This window comes from Pristis pectinata, chromosome 7, assembly GCF_009764475.1.
Source record: "Pristis pectinata isolate sPriPec2 chromosome 7, sPriPec2.1.pri, whole genome shotgun sequence".
NCBI classification, from domain to species: Eukaryota; Metazoa; Chordata; class Chondrichthyes; order Rhinopristiformes; family Pristidae; genus Pristis; species Pristis pectinata.
Genome location: NC_067411.1, coordinates 57,061,306 through 57,079,313, shown reverse-complemented (window position 1 = coordinate 57,079,313; position 18,008 = coordinate 57,061,306). Strand labels below are relative to the sequence as shown.

Below are 18,008 nucleotides of genomic sequence, written 5' to 3'. Positions count from 1 at the left end.
AGGTCATGACTGGATTTTATACAGTATAACATGGGACACATGGCATGGGCTCAGCATCAATAGTCAGATTGTCTTGATGGATCTACCAGCAGCTGGGACAATCCCTTCCATGTAAACATGGGTAATATTTTAAATAGATGGAATCAGGTTAATCATTCACCATTAAATATGAACCCGAGTTTTCACATTTACTGTAGCAGACATCTCACTCTTCTCCTTGAAAGCAAGCCTTTGATTTCTTCCCATCCTAAAGTCCGTAACCTCACCTTAATATAGGAAAAATAGCACACTGCCTTCATCTAATTCCTTCAGAACACATGGCCACAAGTGCTCATCCTACAGGGTTTGACAGAGTAGATGTGGAAATGTTTTGTTTGGCCAGGATGTCCAAATCAGGAGTCACACTGTTAAAATAAGGGATTGGCCAGTCATAACAGAGGAGAAATTTATTTAGCCAGGGAACAGCTCTACTTCATTAGGAGTTTGAGGAGATTCAGTGTGTCACCAAAGACTCTTGCAAATTTCTACAGATGTACAGTGGAGAGCATTCTGGCTGGTTGCATCACCACCTGGTGTGGAAGGTCCAGTGTGCAGGATTGAAAGATGCTGCAGAGGGTTGTAGACTCAGCCAGCTCCATCACGGGAACAATCCTCTCCGCCATCCAGGACATCTTCAAGAGGCAGTCCGTCAAGGCGGCGGCTTCCATCACTAAGGATCCTCACCATCCTGGATATGCCCTCTACTCATTACTACCATTGCGGAAGAGGTACAGGACCCTGAAGACTCTCATTCAACATTTCAGGAACAGCTTCTTCCCCTCTGCCATCAGATTTCTGAACAGTCCACAAACACTACCTCATTATTCCTCTTTTGTACTATTTATTTAGTTTTGTAACTTAGTCATTTTTATGTCTTGCACTGTACTGCTGCCGCAAAACAAATTTCACAACATGTCAGTGTTAACAAACCTGATTCTGATCTTTGGAATTCTCTACCCAAGGTGGCTGTGGAGGCTCAGTTGCTCAGTATATTTGAGATCAATAGATTTTTAGATATTAATAGAATCCAGGAGTATAGGCTTAGTATTGGAAAATGGTGCTGAGGCAAGAGATCAGTCATGAACTCATTGAGTCGTGGAGCAGCACATGGGGCTGAATGACCTAATTCTATTTATGTTCATCATGTTCTATTGTAATTGATTCTGACACATTAATTCCCAATTGTTTATCAAATTTCTCACAGTTCCTAAGGCTCAAATTCCAAGTCTGGTATTGCTATTCATAACTGATTTATTTTCAAAGCTAGTATTCATTTGCAACCTTGATGTCCTGCATTATTTGAGCTCATCCCTCCCTACCTATTTGGTTAAAAAAAATTGACAGGAAGAGCACAAGCAAAAAGTAGGTTAGGGAGGGAACTGCTTCTGAAAGCTAAATGTGCTAAACTGGCTGCTGGTCAAGAATTCATCCTTCCATTCAATCAAGTGGTCTTGCAAATTTTTGTTTTGTGATGATACCAGGACTAGTTTTGCTTACTGTAATTTTAAAATTCTATCTTAATGTTACATACAGTTCTCCTCACTATAGTCTCCTACCCATATTTAATCCTTTTTCAAAACAAAATTCTCAGTCTAATCTGTAACCAAAGCATGAATCTCATAGTCACATGCTTTTTTTTGAAGGGGCTGGGGACATGGGGCTGAAGGAGAGGGATGCACTGATTATGCTGAACGTCATTAGTTTTAAACATGTCACTTCCATCTTGTTAGAAGGTAATAAGAAGTTTCCAACTCCTGACAGCACAGCATTGAAGATAAAGATCAAAGAGGAACTGCACTATCCAAGTCTGTGAGGTTGCGGGGATGGGAGTGTCTAACAGTGTCTATACCAAAAGATAAGGTGCAGGACGACACCAGAACAATATCAAAAGGTTCAAAACAATTGCTGAATTGGCTAAAATTGAGACACTTGAGAAATGTTGTTCCCAATGAGACACGGGCATATTTCTAATAGTTTCAGAAAGATGATGATCAAACTAACAGCAACTCATGCCCATAAAAGACATTTTTTTCTGTGCCCCAGCTGGACAGAAGACAAATATTAAGAAAATCTTATGCAAGTCTAATCCCATGCCTATGTGATCAAACAGTGAAGAGGGAATAAATAGTTTGCATTATCATACAAGCAATCAATCAAACATTTGGTGCAACATGTGCCAGAAAAGACATTTCTTGTGTTCGATTACTGCAATTACAGGCTGGGTTCTTGCGTCAGCTTTGCCTTGTTTGTACTCCTCTCCATCTCCCTGCCATCCCAGTTCCCAATACACTTGAGGTAGTGGTTACTAGATAAAACTTGCTCAGCCAGGTAAGAAACCTGGTTTAAAAGATCATTTTGAGCCACAAAAAACTCAGTGAAGAATTTGACTTGAAGACAATCTTTATTGTATAAAGCATAAACACAATATTGTTCATAGGTCAGTGATCAGCAGAAATTGTACAACAGCCACAAAGTACATTTATCAATGGGTATCAGAAGCCATTCTGTCCTTTGGGCCAGCTCACCAATCAACTGGATTGTAGTCCATTTGCAACTTGACTCAATGTCTCCTGTAACTCACTAAACAAAAAAAGTATGACATGTTCATCTGTGGAAGGTTTGTCAGATTTTTGTTCAATTTCACAGGACTCCTTGTGAAATTGAACTAAAATAAAACACTAGACCTTGAGAGACTCCTTTAAAACTAAATGAATGCAAGTCTCTCCAGATGGTTGGCCAAACCAACATGCCAAAACAAAAAAATTAGAAAACTTCTCTGCCCACCATAGCTGCAGTTAGGCTTTGCTGCAAATACCAACTCTGCAGGGACAGGGGGTTAGAATTGAGATCTACAGTTGAAGGCTGGGCAGCATAGAGGATATTTACATAAATCTGTGCCTATGGAAGTGCATATAGGATCCATAGAAGCAGTACAATGGTAGGGATATTATGTGAAACTTGCACAAAAAAAAATGGGACAGGCCACAGCTAAAATATTGCACTCAATTCTGGTCATTCTTTAGGAAGGATATGAAGATCCCAGAGAAGGCATAGAAAGGAATTGTTCCAGGATAGAGGGATTTCAGTTATTAGATTTAACTTGAGAAGCTAGGGTTGTTGTTTTTGGAGCAAAAGTGGGTGAGAGGAAATTTAATCAAAGTGACTGGTTTGCAGAGAGGGCAAGCTATTTTGGTTCGTGAAAGGTTCGACAGCCAGGGGAATGGAAGACAACACTTGGAGAGGTGAAGGAAACAGAATCAAAAGCGAATTGGATAGGTACTTGAGATAGGTACTTGGGGAAGAGAGCAGGAAATGAAATGGATAGTATTACTCCACTCAAGCTGGCACAAACTTTATGGGCTGAATGGTGTCCTCTTCTGCGTTAATAATATTATAACTAAGATCTTATGACTTAACACTGGAAAAGATAAGTAAGGCCATAATTTCTGAAATTCTCAGCCAAAGCAAATGATTTTGCAGCTTTAGGAAGTATGAAGGAAAGACTTGTGTAACACATTCCCTAAAGCAGTAGCTAACTGCCTAGAATGTCACACATAAAAACAGAACTTTTCTTTTGTTGTTTTGAGACATGTTCAAGGATTATGTGCTTTATGCAGGTGAAGAAGGAAGATCAGCAAACTTTGTGTGGCTAATACGTGCTCAATGGCCCTCACTGTAGGAAACCATGAACTGTAATGGACAATCACTGCAATAAATTGTATTGAAATCATATTGCATTTAACGTGTTTCAGAAGTCGTGGGATTGGGACCAAAAAAAAAGAATCTTTGGAACCAAAAATGCTGGAAATACTCAGTAAGGTCAGGTGATATTTGTGGAGCAAGCAATGATTAGTGATTCAGATCAATGACCTATCAAAAATGGAAAAAGAAAAAAAAGTTACAGAGAAAGAAGGGAGAAGAGGAAAGACCAAGAGGGAAGGCCTGTAGGGTGGAAGGTAGAAGAGATTAAATGGCAAATAGAGCTGATGCAGTAAAGCAGAAGTGGGCAGTAAAAGACAAAAGACTGGTCTAGTTTATATGCAAAATGGGATAGTAGAATCATATTGAACTGAGCTGAACTCAGAGACTGTAATGAAGCCAAAAGAAAGACGAAGTGCTGATACCATAAGGCCATAAGATATAGGAGCAGAATTAGACTATTCAGCCCATTGGTCTGTTCCACCATTCAATCATGGCTGATTTTTGTTTAAACCCCATTCTCCTGCCTTCTCCCCATAACCCCCTTATCAAGAACCTGTTAGTCTCTGCCTTAAATACACCCAATGACTTGGCCTCCACAGCCCTCTTTGGCAACAAATTCCACAGATTCACCACTCTCTGGCTGAAGAAATTCCTCCTCATCTCAGTTTTGAAGGGACAACCCTTTATTCTGAGGCTGTGCCCTAAGATCCTAGACTAAAAATATCCTCTCCACATCTACTCTATCCAGGCCCTTTCAGTATCCAGTAGATTTCGATGAGATTCCCCCCTCCCATCCTTCTGAACTCCATTGAGTACAGGCCCAGAAAACATCAAGCTCACTTTGAGCGGCAATAAAAACAGAAATTGCTGGAAACACTCAGCAGATCAGACAACATCTCCAGAGAAAGAGAAATAGAGTAATGTTTCAGGTCAAAGATCCTTCTTCAGAACTCTAGCATCAGAACTTCAGATTTGCAGCATCTACAATTTTTTAAAAATTATTTACACTGAGCTATATTGAACATTGGAGGTGGTTAAGGAAGGAGTGGGATTGGAATGGAGAATTAAAGTGCTGGAGACTAGAGCTCAATGTTCTGCTGCAGACTGAACTTTAAGTCAATTACCTGAGAAGCACTTGTTGGGGCTCTTGGACAGCTTACTCATTGACAGCATTACTGGGCAAAGGCAGCAATTCCCCAGCTCCATCACTGATTCTTGCCTTTGGGGCTAGCAATGGGAGTGGTTGTCATGGACAGCACCCATTCAGAAACTACAACATTAATCTTCCTGTGATTCAGCATATCCTTACATCCATCCAAGTGGAATAGTTTAACCACTTTATTTGTTTGCTATGATAGAAATAGTTACTCGGGTGTGAAACTGGAGGGGTGCAAACCTGAGGAGCTGTGTCTTAGCCAACAGTCCCTACAGGTCATCAACAGATGATGCTTATTCTTGCTTGCTCATAATGATTCAGTTTCAAAGGCAGAGTTATATAGGCTCAGTTTTGGCAAGTAGCTTAATTGATCCATAACAAAAACAGTCACTGGTGCACATTTTGCAAGCTCCTCTCCAGATGAGGAGGGTGACTCTCAATTCAAAATAAGCCACTAATTAGAATTGCACTGAAGCAGCAGTCAATAAAACATTTCTACACAAGATCTTCAGCTATAATGTGCAGAACTTTAAGGAAGTCCAGTTTAGATTTTTTTGTGATAACTAATGTACAAGTGAGAAATAATTAATGCAATTATCTGTGGCAAAATTTCTACGTGACTGAATATGAATGTGTTCAACTTTTTCCAGAGAGTTAAAACTGATCAAACTAGTTTGCTATCAAGTCTGTTGACCAGAATCAACACAGCTCTGCAGTGGTTTGCATTTGCAAATGTAGAAGTCTACGTAGCCATAAGACTGATAACAGGATCTTTGTTCAAACAGTAAACCTGCAATCAATTTTAAACAAGCCAAGCTTTTTCTGTAAAAAAAAAGTTGAGAAAGATTATTCGCTTATTCATCTAGACATGGCTTGTAGTGACCGCCATTACAATACCCACAAGTTCATTCCAGCTGTTGATAACTGCACAATAAGAGCTTCCTGAAATACTTTGGAGGCAGTTGGGAAGAGTCAGAAAGCCTGGAACATTTCAGAACTGATTGAAGGGCATCCTCAAATTGATCAGTATCTCAGAACAATTATAAAACTTACTGAAAATCAACTTGCCACACAGCATCCAAAAGTTGGGCACTCTGTATTCTAGGTGAAGCAGCACTGTGATCTTCAGAAGGCACTTGTATTCTGATTTACAACACAAGCTTGCATACTGACACAACAGATTTAATAAATGACCAAGATTCTGACATGCTGGCAAAGCCCATGTTGATGTTTATAACCTGCACCTGCTTTACTATGCTTGAGGCTACTATAAACCAGCAGATGTGCATTGAAAAACAAATTTAAAACCAAGTAGTTCCCAAATAATCTGCTCAGTAATATGGTCCAATCTTGTCATAACCAGCATAGCTGGGCCATTCAGGGAACAGACCATAGGAACATTTGAGTCCTCCATAGCGATCAAACTCAATCCCATACCCTGACACTTGGTCAGAATCAGTCAATAAAGCATCCAGTGGCTGATTTGTTTTGCCTATTTCCGGAGTGTGTTTCAGCTCCGATCTGATTAACCTGTAATTTTGCCCTTTGTTACTATCCCAAAAGGTCTTCCCTCCACTTTCGTAACAGATGGCAAACTCTATTCTTTCATGTGGGGCAATGTATTCTGGCAAACGGATCTCAAACGTAAAAGTATCTCTATCCGAGCCACCGTAGGGATCGTGGACGTAGCAGCATTCGTGGTCCTGCAACGTTTTCCAAGTGTCAAATGTTATTCTAACTTTCAAAGACTTCTCAAATGCAATATTTTTCACTTTGATAGTCCCCATAATCTTATCCTCCTGTAACAAGCAATTTTCAAGACAGACAGAGTCAGTTTCCAAACGGTTCTTGAAATCCAGGAAATCAGAAGTAGGCTGTGCAAAATCTAAGAGCAGGCTGTTTTTGTCTGCTGTCTTTAGGTCTACTAAACTACTGATCAACTCATCGATACCGAGGGAAAAATCTAAACTGTGCAAATCAAAGAACTTAACTGCAGTCAAGGGCAAGCCCTTACTGTCAGCAAAGGAAACACGTTTCTGCTCCTTGGTTCTGTGCTTATTAGCCGGTGTATCTTCACCAAGATGAAGGTGGATGCATGGCCGTAGTGGTTGGGTTACTTTCAGCGCTCTCTTTCGGGTGTAGCTCAATTGCTTGAATGGAGGAGGAAGGTAGAGCTGCATAGTGATGTCAATTGGCATGGTAGATGTAGGAGATAAGATCTCAAGCATGCTGGAGGAAACAAAGAAACAACATTAAACTGGGGAAAAGGAGTTGGTTGTTACATCCAAGACACAAGTGAGGATGAATTTTTCCACAGCCATTTACCAAGCAAAGTATAGCAATTTTTCCACTCATTTAATGCTAATCTTTTCCTTCCATTTCATTCAACCAGTTACATGCCATTTGTAACAGGAAGAGGAGTCCCAGCATGTTTTGCAGAGAAAATGAATGCTAAGATACCAAGGGAAGATTACACGATCTAAAGGTAGTGGGAGATGTGATGAGACAGAAGGTTGGGGGGTGTTCCAGACAGCAGGTGCTTGTATACTCTGCTACCAGTGGTAGAGCCATAGAGCACAGAAGCAGGCCCTTCGGCCCACCGGAGTCCCCGCTGACTGGAGGCCACCCATTAACTAGAATCCTACATTAATCCTTTTCTTTTATAAAACAAAGGGTTCTTGCCACATTCTCATCAATTCCCCTTAGATTCTACCAGTCACCTACCCACTAGGGACATCCAGAGGAAACTCATGCAGTCACAGGAGAACATGCAAAGTCCACACAGACAGCACCCAAAATCAGAATCAAACCCACGTCTCTGGCACTGCAAAGCAGCAGCTCTACTATCTGCGCCACCCCATGGATTGATGGGTGATATGAAAGAAGATCAGAGTTAGAGGAACAAATGGGTTAGGTTACAGAGGTTAGGTGGAAGAACTGGAAGAGGGCATGATCTGGGGACAAGCAGCCAGTGTAGATCAGCAAGGATCGAGTGATAGGCAAAGAGCAAGATGGAATAATTGATCCCGAGTTTATAGAAGTGGTGGTAATAAGAAAACTGTGTAGATAAGAGTGCAGAAGGTATAGAAAGCATCGATGAGATTTTCAGCAGCAGTGGTAATGAATTTTAAACAAGCTTGCAAACATAATTCACACTCAGAATTATGGGCTCCACAGTACACATTCAATTTAATAGTGTATATCACTGCAACCAGTGCAGGGCAGCATTCCACAATGCACAGCAAAAATAAAGACACAGGCCACACCTGGAATATTGTATACAGTTCTGGTCACCACACTATAGGAAGGACGTGACTGCACTGGAGAGGGTGCAGAGAAGGATTCACCAGGATGTTGCCTGGAATGGAGCATTTCAGCTGCAGAGAGACTGGATAGATGGGTTTGCTCTCCTTAGAGTGGAGGAGGCTGTGGGGGACCTGACAGAGGAATACAAAATTATGATGGGCACACACAGAGCAAACAGAAGGAAACATTCCCCATAACAGAGGTGTCCAAAACTAGAGAGCATATAGGATAAAGAGCAGAGGATTGAGGGAATCTGACAAAGAATTTAATTTTCCACCCAGAGGATGGTCGGAATCTGGAATGCATTTACCTGAGTGGGTGACAGAGGAAGATACTCTTATAATGTTTAAGTATCAAGATGAGCACTTGAATTGCCAAGCCATAGAAGTCTATGGACAGAGTACTGGTAAATAAGCACTTGATAATCAGCATGGTGGGCTAAGGGCCTCTTTCTGTGCCATGTGACTCCATGATACACAATAACATGCAATAGGAAGCAAACCCTATAATGTTGCTGGACTGTGCAAACCAAAGCACATAGACCAACCTACCTCTGCTATTCCCTATCCAGAGTTTCTGTTTGGTGGCTTTGGGTTTTACCATCAGGAGAAGCCAACAGGGGATGAGGAGAGTTTAAAAAAAAATTAACTGCATCATGCTTCAGTCACTTATTGACAAAAGACCACAAACTTGGACAAACTGTTGTTGGATTAGGGTCCAGATTGTTGTTTTTTTAAATTGTGTTTTTCTTTGTAGTTTTAGCCTTCTTTACACTTACTTACATGTCTGTATAATTACTTGTCTGTAAACTTTTAGTAATTTGTAGTACATTTGGTTCTATTATTCTGTAGTTTCTTTGTCTGCAAAGCTGAAGTGTGACTCAGTCAGTACCTGTTCACAGGTTTCTTATCTGAAACTGGTTTAGACAGTTGACAGTACAAAAGGAAAGCATGTGCTCAAATTCCTTTGTTACTTCTTTACTTGCTGGTACAGGCTGACCCTGTCTGAACTGCACTATGATGAACACCTGATAAAATAGCTGTAACCATAAAATTTGCACCTCATTCTTGACTTCCAAAGAATCTTCTGGACAACATCTCCAGATCTAACACCGTTAAATAGTTCCAGTGGTTGAACTACATTACATTCCTACTTAATGCTAATTAGATATTTTCCACTGCATTTTTATTCCAAGTTATTTGAGTCAATTAATCCGTTGCCTTCTCTGAAATAATAACTTGATGACAATTTGGACACTGAGACCGACATTCTGGACAGTAAGTAATATGCAGTCAATTCTACTATTCATCACCACTGCGTCAGCTGTGGCTCAGTTGGCACCACTCATCATAGTCAGAAGGTTGGCAATTCAAGTCCTATTCCAGAGACTCGAGCCCAAACATCTACAATGGCTCTCAAGTGCAGTACAGGAGTGCTGAACTCTCAGAGGTGCCACCTTTTCAATGAAAGATAAATAGAGGTCCAAGTAACTACTGGTGAATGCAAAAGTTCCAAGATTGTTTCTCTTGGTAAATATTCAAAGAAAGCAGGTGATCCAGAAAAATGTTAGTCCCTTAACAAAAACAGTCCATTCCCTCTTTGCACTGTTTGTAGGATTCTGCTCTGTCCAAATTAGTTGCCACAATTCCTATATTACAATAATGACAACACTTAAAAAAACTTAATTGGCTGCAAAATATTTTTGCTTGTCCTATTGCATTATAGAAAGTCAAGTTTTGCGCTTCACCACTACTTTTCTTTAGGACACTCCACCCTCTGAATAACTGCATCAAACGGCATAAAGCTTGTGGGCTTTGATTATTTTGGTCAATGAGCAAGGAAGAAATTTGTAAATAACAATTCTGGAATGAAGAACCCCCAGACCCCAGAAGAATTTTCAAATGCTTGGATGTTGGGCATGGTCAATATCAGACTCAACAAATTTTCCTCCTCCCATCCCAATCTTTCCTGACAATGGGATAAAAAGTGCCTTTGAGGACGTATTGCAACTACATCGAATGTCACTTATGCATAACAATATAAGTAAATTATAATCCAGTTGTTACTTTAAAATAAGTTCAGCAAAATAAAACACTGATGTTCTTGATTTCAGGGACAGGGCCAAGGTGTACTGGGAGTTAGGTCAGAACAAATTTACACTTGCATTATAGCTCATTATTCCTCAGCATTGGTTTGAAATCAGCAACTTAGACTGAGGTGCACTCTAGTACTTCAGCAAATGCAAAAGCCAGCAGGCAGGCTATTCACAGCCTCGGTGCATTACTTGTCACTGAGGCAAACCTCTGACCACACAACAGCATCAGCAAAACTACTCGCTTCACCTTTGTAACATTGTTCATCTCTGTTCCTGCCTCTGCACATACACTGCTGAAATCTCTTCACCTATCGTTTCCAACTTTAACTTTATCAATGCATTCATTACCAGCCTCCATAGTCTGAGCTCAGTGACTACTGGCTGTGAACTAAATTACACACGTCACCTCTGACTTACACCGATTTCTTGCCCTGCAAGGCCTTCATTTGGAAAATGTTCTTAGCCTTGGTTATATCATCTCCCCCTCTCCATCTCCCTTTCCAACTTCTCTAGCCCATAATTCATAACTTTAATTGCTTCACCAATGACCTTCAGTTCCATGCTCCACATATCTATCCTCAACCCACTCCCATTTTCTAAGACAATCCTCAAGTCTTTAACCAAACCTTTCATCACCAGTCCACATATCAGTTCTGGCATCATGGTATTTTTGCTAAACTCTTGTGAAGTGCCTTGGATGCAGGGAAGATGCAAAGAATCACCAAAAGGATGTAAACTGGTTAAATGTGAGGAGGTAGAGGTTAATGTGGGAAAATGTGAGCTCATTCATTTTGGTGGGTAGAGCAGAAAATTGAGTCTTTTTTAAACAATCAGGGCTTCTGGGATGCTTGTACATGCAGAAAGTTAACAGAAAGGACTGTGAATGATGAAGGAAGTAAATGGCATGAAGACTTTTTTACTGATGGAGATGGAATATTAAATTAGGAGACTTTGCTGCAAACAGCACTTTGGTAAGACCGCATCGGAAGTATCATGGGCAGCTTTTGTCTCCATATCAAAGGAAGAGTATCCTTGGGGACAGTGAAATGTAGATTCCCTAGTCTGATTCCTGAGATGAGGAGGTAATTCTGTGAGGAGAGACTGAAGAGAAAGGGGGTTACAATCGGTGGAGATTAGATGAGAAATTATCTAACAGAAACAGCAAAGATTGAAAGGGGATGAAAGAATTGATGCAGAGAGGCCACTTCGTCTCAAACTGGGGAAGGGAGGGGTGGGGGATAGAGGGGTGTAGCATCTAGATAAAGGATTGAGCTAAGAATTTCTCTCAATCTTAAGAAGACATTCTTGAATCTTTTCTACCCCAGAGACCTGTTGATGCACAGTTGCAGCATAAATTCCAAACTGAGACGAGTAGCTTTTTGACTCATTAGGAACAAGTGATATGAGGATAGGGTGGAAACATGGACTCCAGGTGAAGGATCAGCCATGAACATTAAATGGTGAAGCAGGTTAAAGAAAAGAGAAGCAAAGGTGAATCCTTTTACATTTATATAGTATATTTTTCAACATTAAAGATATGTTCTTTCATTCTACAACTTTGTTGGTGTGTAACTCACTCCTTGGAACCGATGGGTTATCAACAAGAAAGCACCCCACCCCCACGGAAAGATTACTTCAGAATGAAACCTGATACTATCAGCTGCGCCACAGAGCAAATGGCATGACACATCCATACAACCTTGAGATAAACCCACTAATGGCCAATTTAAAAACCAATTTACTTTTTACAAATTTGCCCATCACCACAAATCGATGGTGCTGCTTTTCAAAACCAAGGCCAGAGTAGTGGATCAAAGATTTTAGTTGTATACATTAACATACAACTGTTTCTAGGGGCTTTACTTAGTTTCAGAACACCAATGTAATTTCACATAATGAAATTCAATCCACTTGTTTAATCACACAGTTTGTATACACAGGAGAAACAGAAACCTTCAGCAGTTCATGCTCATTATTAAGTTTACCATCCCCAGATGAAAAAAAATTTAAGGCAATATGCCTAATCTAAACAAAAACCCATTTAAAACTACAGTTAACTACAAAACTCCCAAGGTCAGAGAAGTGCAAATACACAAGGCTTCTCTTCTTTTCTCTTTCCAATCCATCCTGCTCCCCCTCCCCCAACACGTCAGGAATTTAAGAAAATATTTGAACAAAAAGACATCTGTCACGGCACACCAAAAGCAATCTGCAGGTAACAGCACCAATTAATGAACCGATTAGCTGCAGTAATCAAAAAAAATTAATTTGGATAAACTGAAAGCTTTGGTAAGCTATATAAAAGTGAACAGCTGAGTAAATAAGTTACCACATTGATCAAAATGCCCTTCATTATCAACTAAAATCTATTTTTAAAAACTTCTATGACTGTCTGTAAGGAGTTTGTACGTTCTCCTCGTATCTGCGTGGGTTTCCTCCGGGTGCTCCAGTTTCCTCCCACATTCCAAAGACGTATGGGTTAGGACGTTGTGGGTATGCTATGTTGGCACCGGAAACATGGCGACACTTGCAGGCTGCCCCCAGAACACTCTACGCAAAAGATGCATTTCACTGTGTGTTTCGATGTACACGTGACTAATAAAAATACCTTATTTAGATTTCCGGTCTCAACTAATGCTTGACAAATGAACATTCATTAATATTCTAGATTTACAATCCAGGAAAGGCGAGTTCAAATCCACTGTGGCATTGTGATTATCTGAATTTGATTTAAGGAGGAAAATAATGGAAATTTAAAAAAAACTGGTCAAGAATGAACTGTGAATAAGCTCACCTGATTCACAAAGTATACTGAAATATTAACCTAGATTATATTCTCAAATTTCAGAGCTGGGACTTGAACTCAAAGCCTACTGGAGAAAGGGATGTTACCAATGAATCAGGGCTGACTAAAACTGAAAACCAAGTAGAATAATGAGCCCCTACAGTGAATTGGAGTATGTGAAACAATGTCAATATACAGTGTCAAAAGTAATCTTTAACCTGAGAACCAATAACAATTCAGTAAATTTCCATGAACAATGACCGTCCTACAATATCTCCACATAGACAGAATAGAGAAGGATTAAAGGGACAGATCAGAATGAGCACAGCCACATCTGCACAGGAAAATAACAGTGTGACACCCAGTGAACACTCCTATCATTATAGAGCCACAGATTGCTTCCACCCTCCATAAACTTCAACCTGTCCAAAGCTCAGCTGCACGTATGCAGACTCACATCATCGCTTCACCCATCACACCCACATTCACTGGCCTTCATTGATTTCTGATTTACCAATGCACCAATTGGTAATTCTCATTCATGTTCAAACCCATCGATGGCATTATCCCTCCCCAACATTAATTTCCATTACCACCTCCAAACTCTAGCTCTATGTCCATTCTCAACATCACTCACCCTACCAAAGGCTTACCAAGTTTCTTCTCTCAGAGGGTAATGAATCTCTGGACTTCTCTTCCCCAGAGGGTGGTGGAGGCCAGATTAATAAATGTATTTAAGGTGGAGATTGATAAATATTTGAAAGATTGGAGAATTGAGGGTTATGGGGAGCTGGAACAGAAGAGGAGTTGAGGCCAGCATGCATCAGTCACGTTCATATTGAATGGCAGAGCATACTCAAGGGGCCTGGTTGCCTACTCCTGCTCCTATTTTGTGTTGTTATGTCTGGGTCCCAAGGTACTGAATGACCTCCCTTAATTTCTTCTCCTCTTCTTTGTTCTTTAAGTTTTTTTTAAAAGCTTACTTCTCTAACCGAGATGGTGTTAGCTGCCCTAACATTCCCTTCGTTGATCCAATGTCAGATTAGGCTTCTGCAAGGCATTTTGGGACAATGCTAAAAGGCACAATATAAATGAAAGTAATTTTTATAATTAATATTTCTAGTTTTTTTTGAATGCTCAACTAAACAGGATATAGCTAAGGGCCAAACACGTTTGGTACTGTTCACACAAAAATTAAAAGCAAAAACTAATCAATGCGTTTTTCTCATCTAATGTAGACAAATAAATTCATCCTTCAAACATTAGTAAAATCTATCGTCTACCAATGCTGGGCTCATGGCATGGGATTAGCTGCCAACTTCTTGACACTCTAAATGTTCAGAAGTTTGTGTTTTACTTTGTTTTGATGCTTTCACATAAAGTAAAAGGTTAATCTGCAGTCCTAATGAGGGTCTTGATGTTGAGTCATCAAGCTTTTCCAGTCATCGGACAGCGGGGTCATGGGGTGTAAAAGTGGCTAAGCCCCAATGTTCTGTACGTATCCCATTTATAAATTCTTCATGGTGATTAAGTTAATTCAAATCATAAAGGAGCGTCTGAAGCAGCATTCCAAGAGCTGCAACCTGACACCACGTTGCATCTATAAATAGAATTAAAAAGATACATTCTTGGGGTGTGAGTTTTGCCAGTAAAGCCCATTGATTAGCCTCTCCCAGCTGGTGTTAAGCCCGTATCTTAAATTGCTGCAATCCTTCTATGAGTGTTCCTCTGGTATACTTTAGCAACAGTGCACAATTATTAGGGTGTTTGTGCAACAAGTATAGACTTGAAGATTCATCCAACACCTTGCTCCTCAGCTAAAGGGAGATATGTTCATTCAGCTGGCTCTAGGAAACCCCAGACTCATGACCCAAGTAGCTTGGAAGTGAACATTATGAGAATTCATATTTCCTAAATAAGTTTTATCAAAAAGAAAATGGGGTAGCTTAATCGCTTTTTAAAGCACACCCTGGACTCAGTTTTTTTTAGTTGTAATTCTGATTTCTGTTAATTAGGACATTGCACACTTTTGTGATCAGTTGAGATTTATGAAAGTAATAGTTCGGGTATAGCAAGTTTGACAATTGCAAGACAGAAGACATTGATAAGGTGACGGCTGTGGGTCAATTGTCACTCTCTCCATGAAATCAGAAAATCATAAACTCAACTCCTCCTCTTGAAATCCGACTGTATAATCCAATCTAATATTTCAATGCAGCACCATTTAGATGCGACGTTGACCTGGCATGTGGATACTGAAGATTCCCTGTCCCCATGTCAAAGTAAAACAGATGTATTCTCCCGTTATGATGGCCATTAATTATCCTCAACCCGTATTAATGAAATGGGTTATTCGCTCACTTATCAGACTATCGTTGGTAACTTTTCCTGTGTACACTTGTAATGCAAGAATTGAAGCTGCGAGTGACGACACGTCAGCAATATCGTCTAATTTGTCGAACACTCCGGAACATCAAGGATTTGAAAGACTCTATACAAGTTTTCTTTCTTCATCAATAATTTTTGTGTTTGGGCAACTGTAAATCTGAATTAAGCCACAGAGACCTCAATATATATGTGAAAATGAAAAAGGAATGTCAAGGTCGGCCATCGATCCCTCAAGAACTTTAAAACTACAAGCTGGTTCAACGTCTCAAAATTTACTGGTTTTATAAGAGGCTGCAACTAATTCGATCCGCCAACATTTGTCCCCAGGATGTTTTAAATCACTAAGTCTATGCATCCAAACTAACTTCTAATTGACAATGGGCACAACCACCAGGATTTTTCTGGGGGTAAAAAAGTGTCTTTAGACAGTTCTCCCCGCCCCCTCAACATCGGTCTCAGTCTGCAGCCCTGTGTTTCAATCATGATTGTCAAGATCCTTTCTGGTAATGGGACGAGGGTGCATTCGTAACTTGCGGGCAGAGTGAGCAAACGTCACACCGACATACACCGAAATGCACAAGAAGCTGGATCCAGAAAACTGCATGAAAGATCAATGTAAATATCTTGCTTTTTTTTAATCCCATGCTCTGAACTAGATAAAGTTGTAATTTCTATTTTAAGATACACCACAGACTCTAAATGTTAAAGCTGTTGCATTTCCGCCGTTCAGTTCCCCAAACTCTTGCAATGAAGTCATTATTTAATGCAAGTGGTGCCTACAATCTTCTCCCGGGTTGGAAGCTCCCCCTTATCCTCAGCTCCACCCCAACATGCAGTGGAGAATCTCGGAGATCAACACTTGTCCACGTCCCTTATGGACGGGAGTTCGGGGTCCGAATAGTCAGGAGACCCAAATAACGAGGAATTACTTTCACATGATCTACCTCGTAATGTATAACAATGGGATGTTGGAAGTTGAGAAAGTACCCACTACCTCTCCAAAATGCAACCAGTTCTAACTTCCATAAATAATCTGTCGCCGACCCTCCCAATGAAGACACAGTAACCGAGTTGTTGCCATTTACCGTCTGTAATAACCTAACCCTTCGCTCTGCTCGCTAGCTACCAGCCGGAATTTCCTCCTCTCTCACTTACCTGGTGTAATTCATAGGGCTGGGGAAATAGCTGGCAGCCCCGCCGTGCCTGTGGAGACGGCTGGCTGCCCAAGCGGCCAATACCCAAACTCCCCGCTCCGCTCCCCCTTCCTCCTCGTCCCTTTGTCAGGACTGCCACCACAAACCAGTCTCCACTTCAGCCCCGCCTCACCCAAAACGTCATGGGTCTCCTCGGCCAATTAGCGCGCGGTCTTCCGCAACATTTCCCCCCCCCTCCCCCAATAGGAATCCGGGCCGCTGTCTAGAAGCCACCAGCTCATGCCTAACGACAGAGGGCGCAGTTCAGTGCCTGCGGGCCAAAGTACAGGTGTCCCGACGACAGAGGCAATTGCTGGAGCAACCCGACACATTCCAGTAAGGCGAAAAGACTTGCATTTATAGAGCATAGTATTTTTTTTCCAAATGTAATTACTGTTGCAACATAGAAAAAGACAAAAGTTAATTTCAGCACAGCAAGATCGCATGATCATGACTAAGTAACCTCTTCTAGAGTGATGCTGGTTGAGGAATAAATAAAGCAAAGAAATAGCATGCTCCTCAAATAATGGAGTCACTTACATCCACCTGTGAGGGCTGAAGTTTATCGTCTCGTCCAGAGGACAATGCTTCTGACTGCACAGCACTTCACCAGCGTACCAGCATGTATTTAGTGATCCAGTCTTTGGTTTGGGATTTGAGCCCACAATCTGTAACTCAGAACGAAGGCTTGAGACAATCAGTGCAGTGAAATCGTTATAGGAAAATGTTTGGAACTAAATGTAATGAAATGTGACCGCTTCTGCTTTTCACAAATGTTGACCAACATTCTTTTGTTTTCATTCAGAGATTGGCTATTATTTTTGAATCCAAACTGAATTTCGTCTGTTGGGAAGAAGACAACATTTATTCTTTCATGAAGTATAGTATATGAGATGTTAATTGATCAAACTGTCCAGAACCTACTGTCTCATTGTTCAGAAATACATTTATTTATTTATTGGGTTTCATACCATAGTAGGTTATTTAGCCCTTTGAGGCTCTTTTGCTATTCATTTAGATCATGTTATGCCAAATCTCAGACCAGGGTGTGTAAATTAATAGTTGCATTTGCCACATAAGCACAACCATTGCACTTCAGAAATTTTTAATTGGTTATTGAAGCACTTTGGGAGCTCATTTACTATCTTCCCACAATTAAGTTCAGATACCATTAGAAAAAATAAGTTAACAACTCCAATCATTTTTAATAATTAGCTCACCATCTTTAGCCTTTGCAAATCCACTCATCACAATTTAGCACACTCCCTTCAAAAGATAATTCAGACAATTCCACATCATTTGGCTATGACTTTATACAGAGAGGTTAATTGACAGACATTATCA

The 18,008-nt window shown here is 40.5% G+C and overlaps 1 protein-coding gene across 1 annotated transcript; it reads right to left on the bottom strand.

Annotated features, from left to right (window-relative positions):
* Nucleotides 1-2,428: 2,428 nt before the first annotated feature.
* Nucleotides 2,429-16,804, bottom strand: ppp1r3b (protein phosphatase 1, regulatory subunit 3B). Its single transcript, XM_052019582.1, has 2 exons — nt 16,627-16,804; nt 2,429-7,126 (listed from the first exon to the last, which is right to left on the bottom strand). Exons 1-2 carry the CDS (start codon nt 16,638-16,640, stop codon nt 6,229-6,231), a joined length of 912 nt encoding a protein of 303 aa, XP_051875542.1. The 5' UTR covers nt 16,641-16,804; the 3' UTR covers nt 2,429-6,228.
* Nucleotides 16,805-18,008: the final 1,204 nt, after the last annotated feature.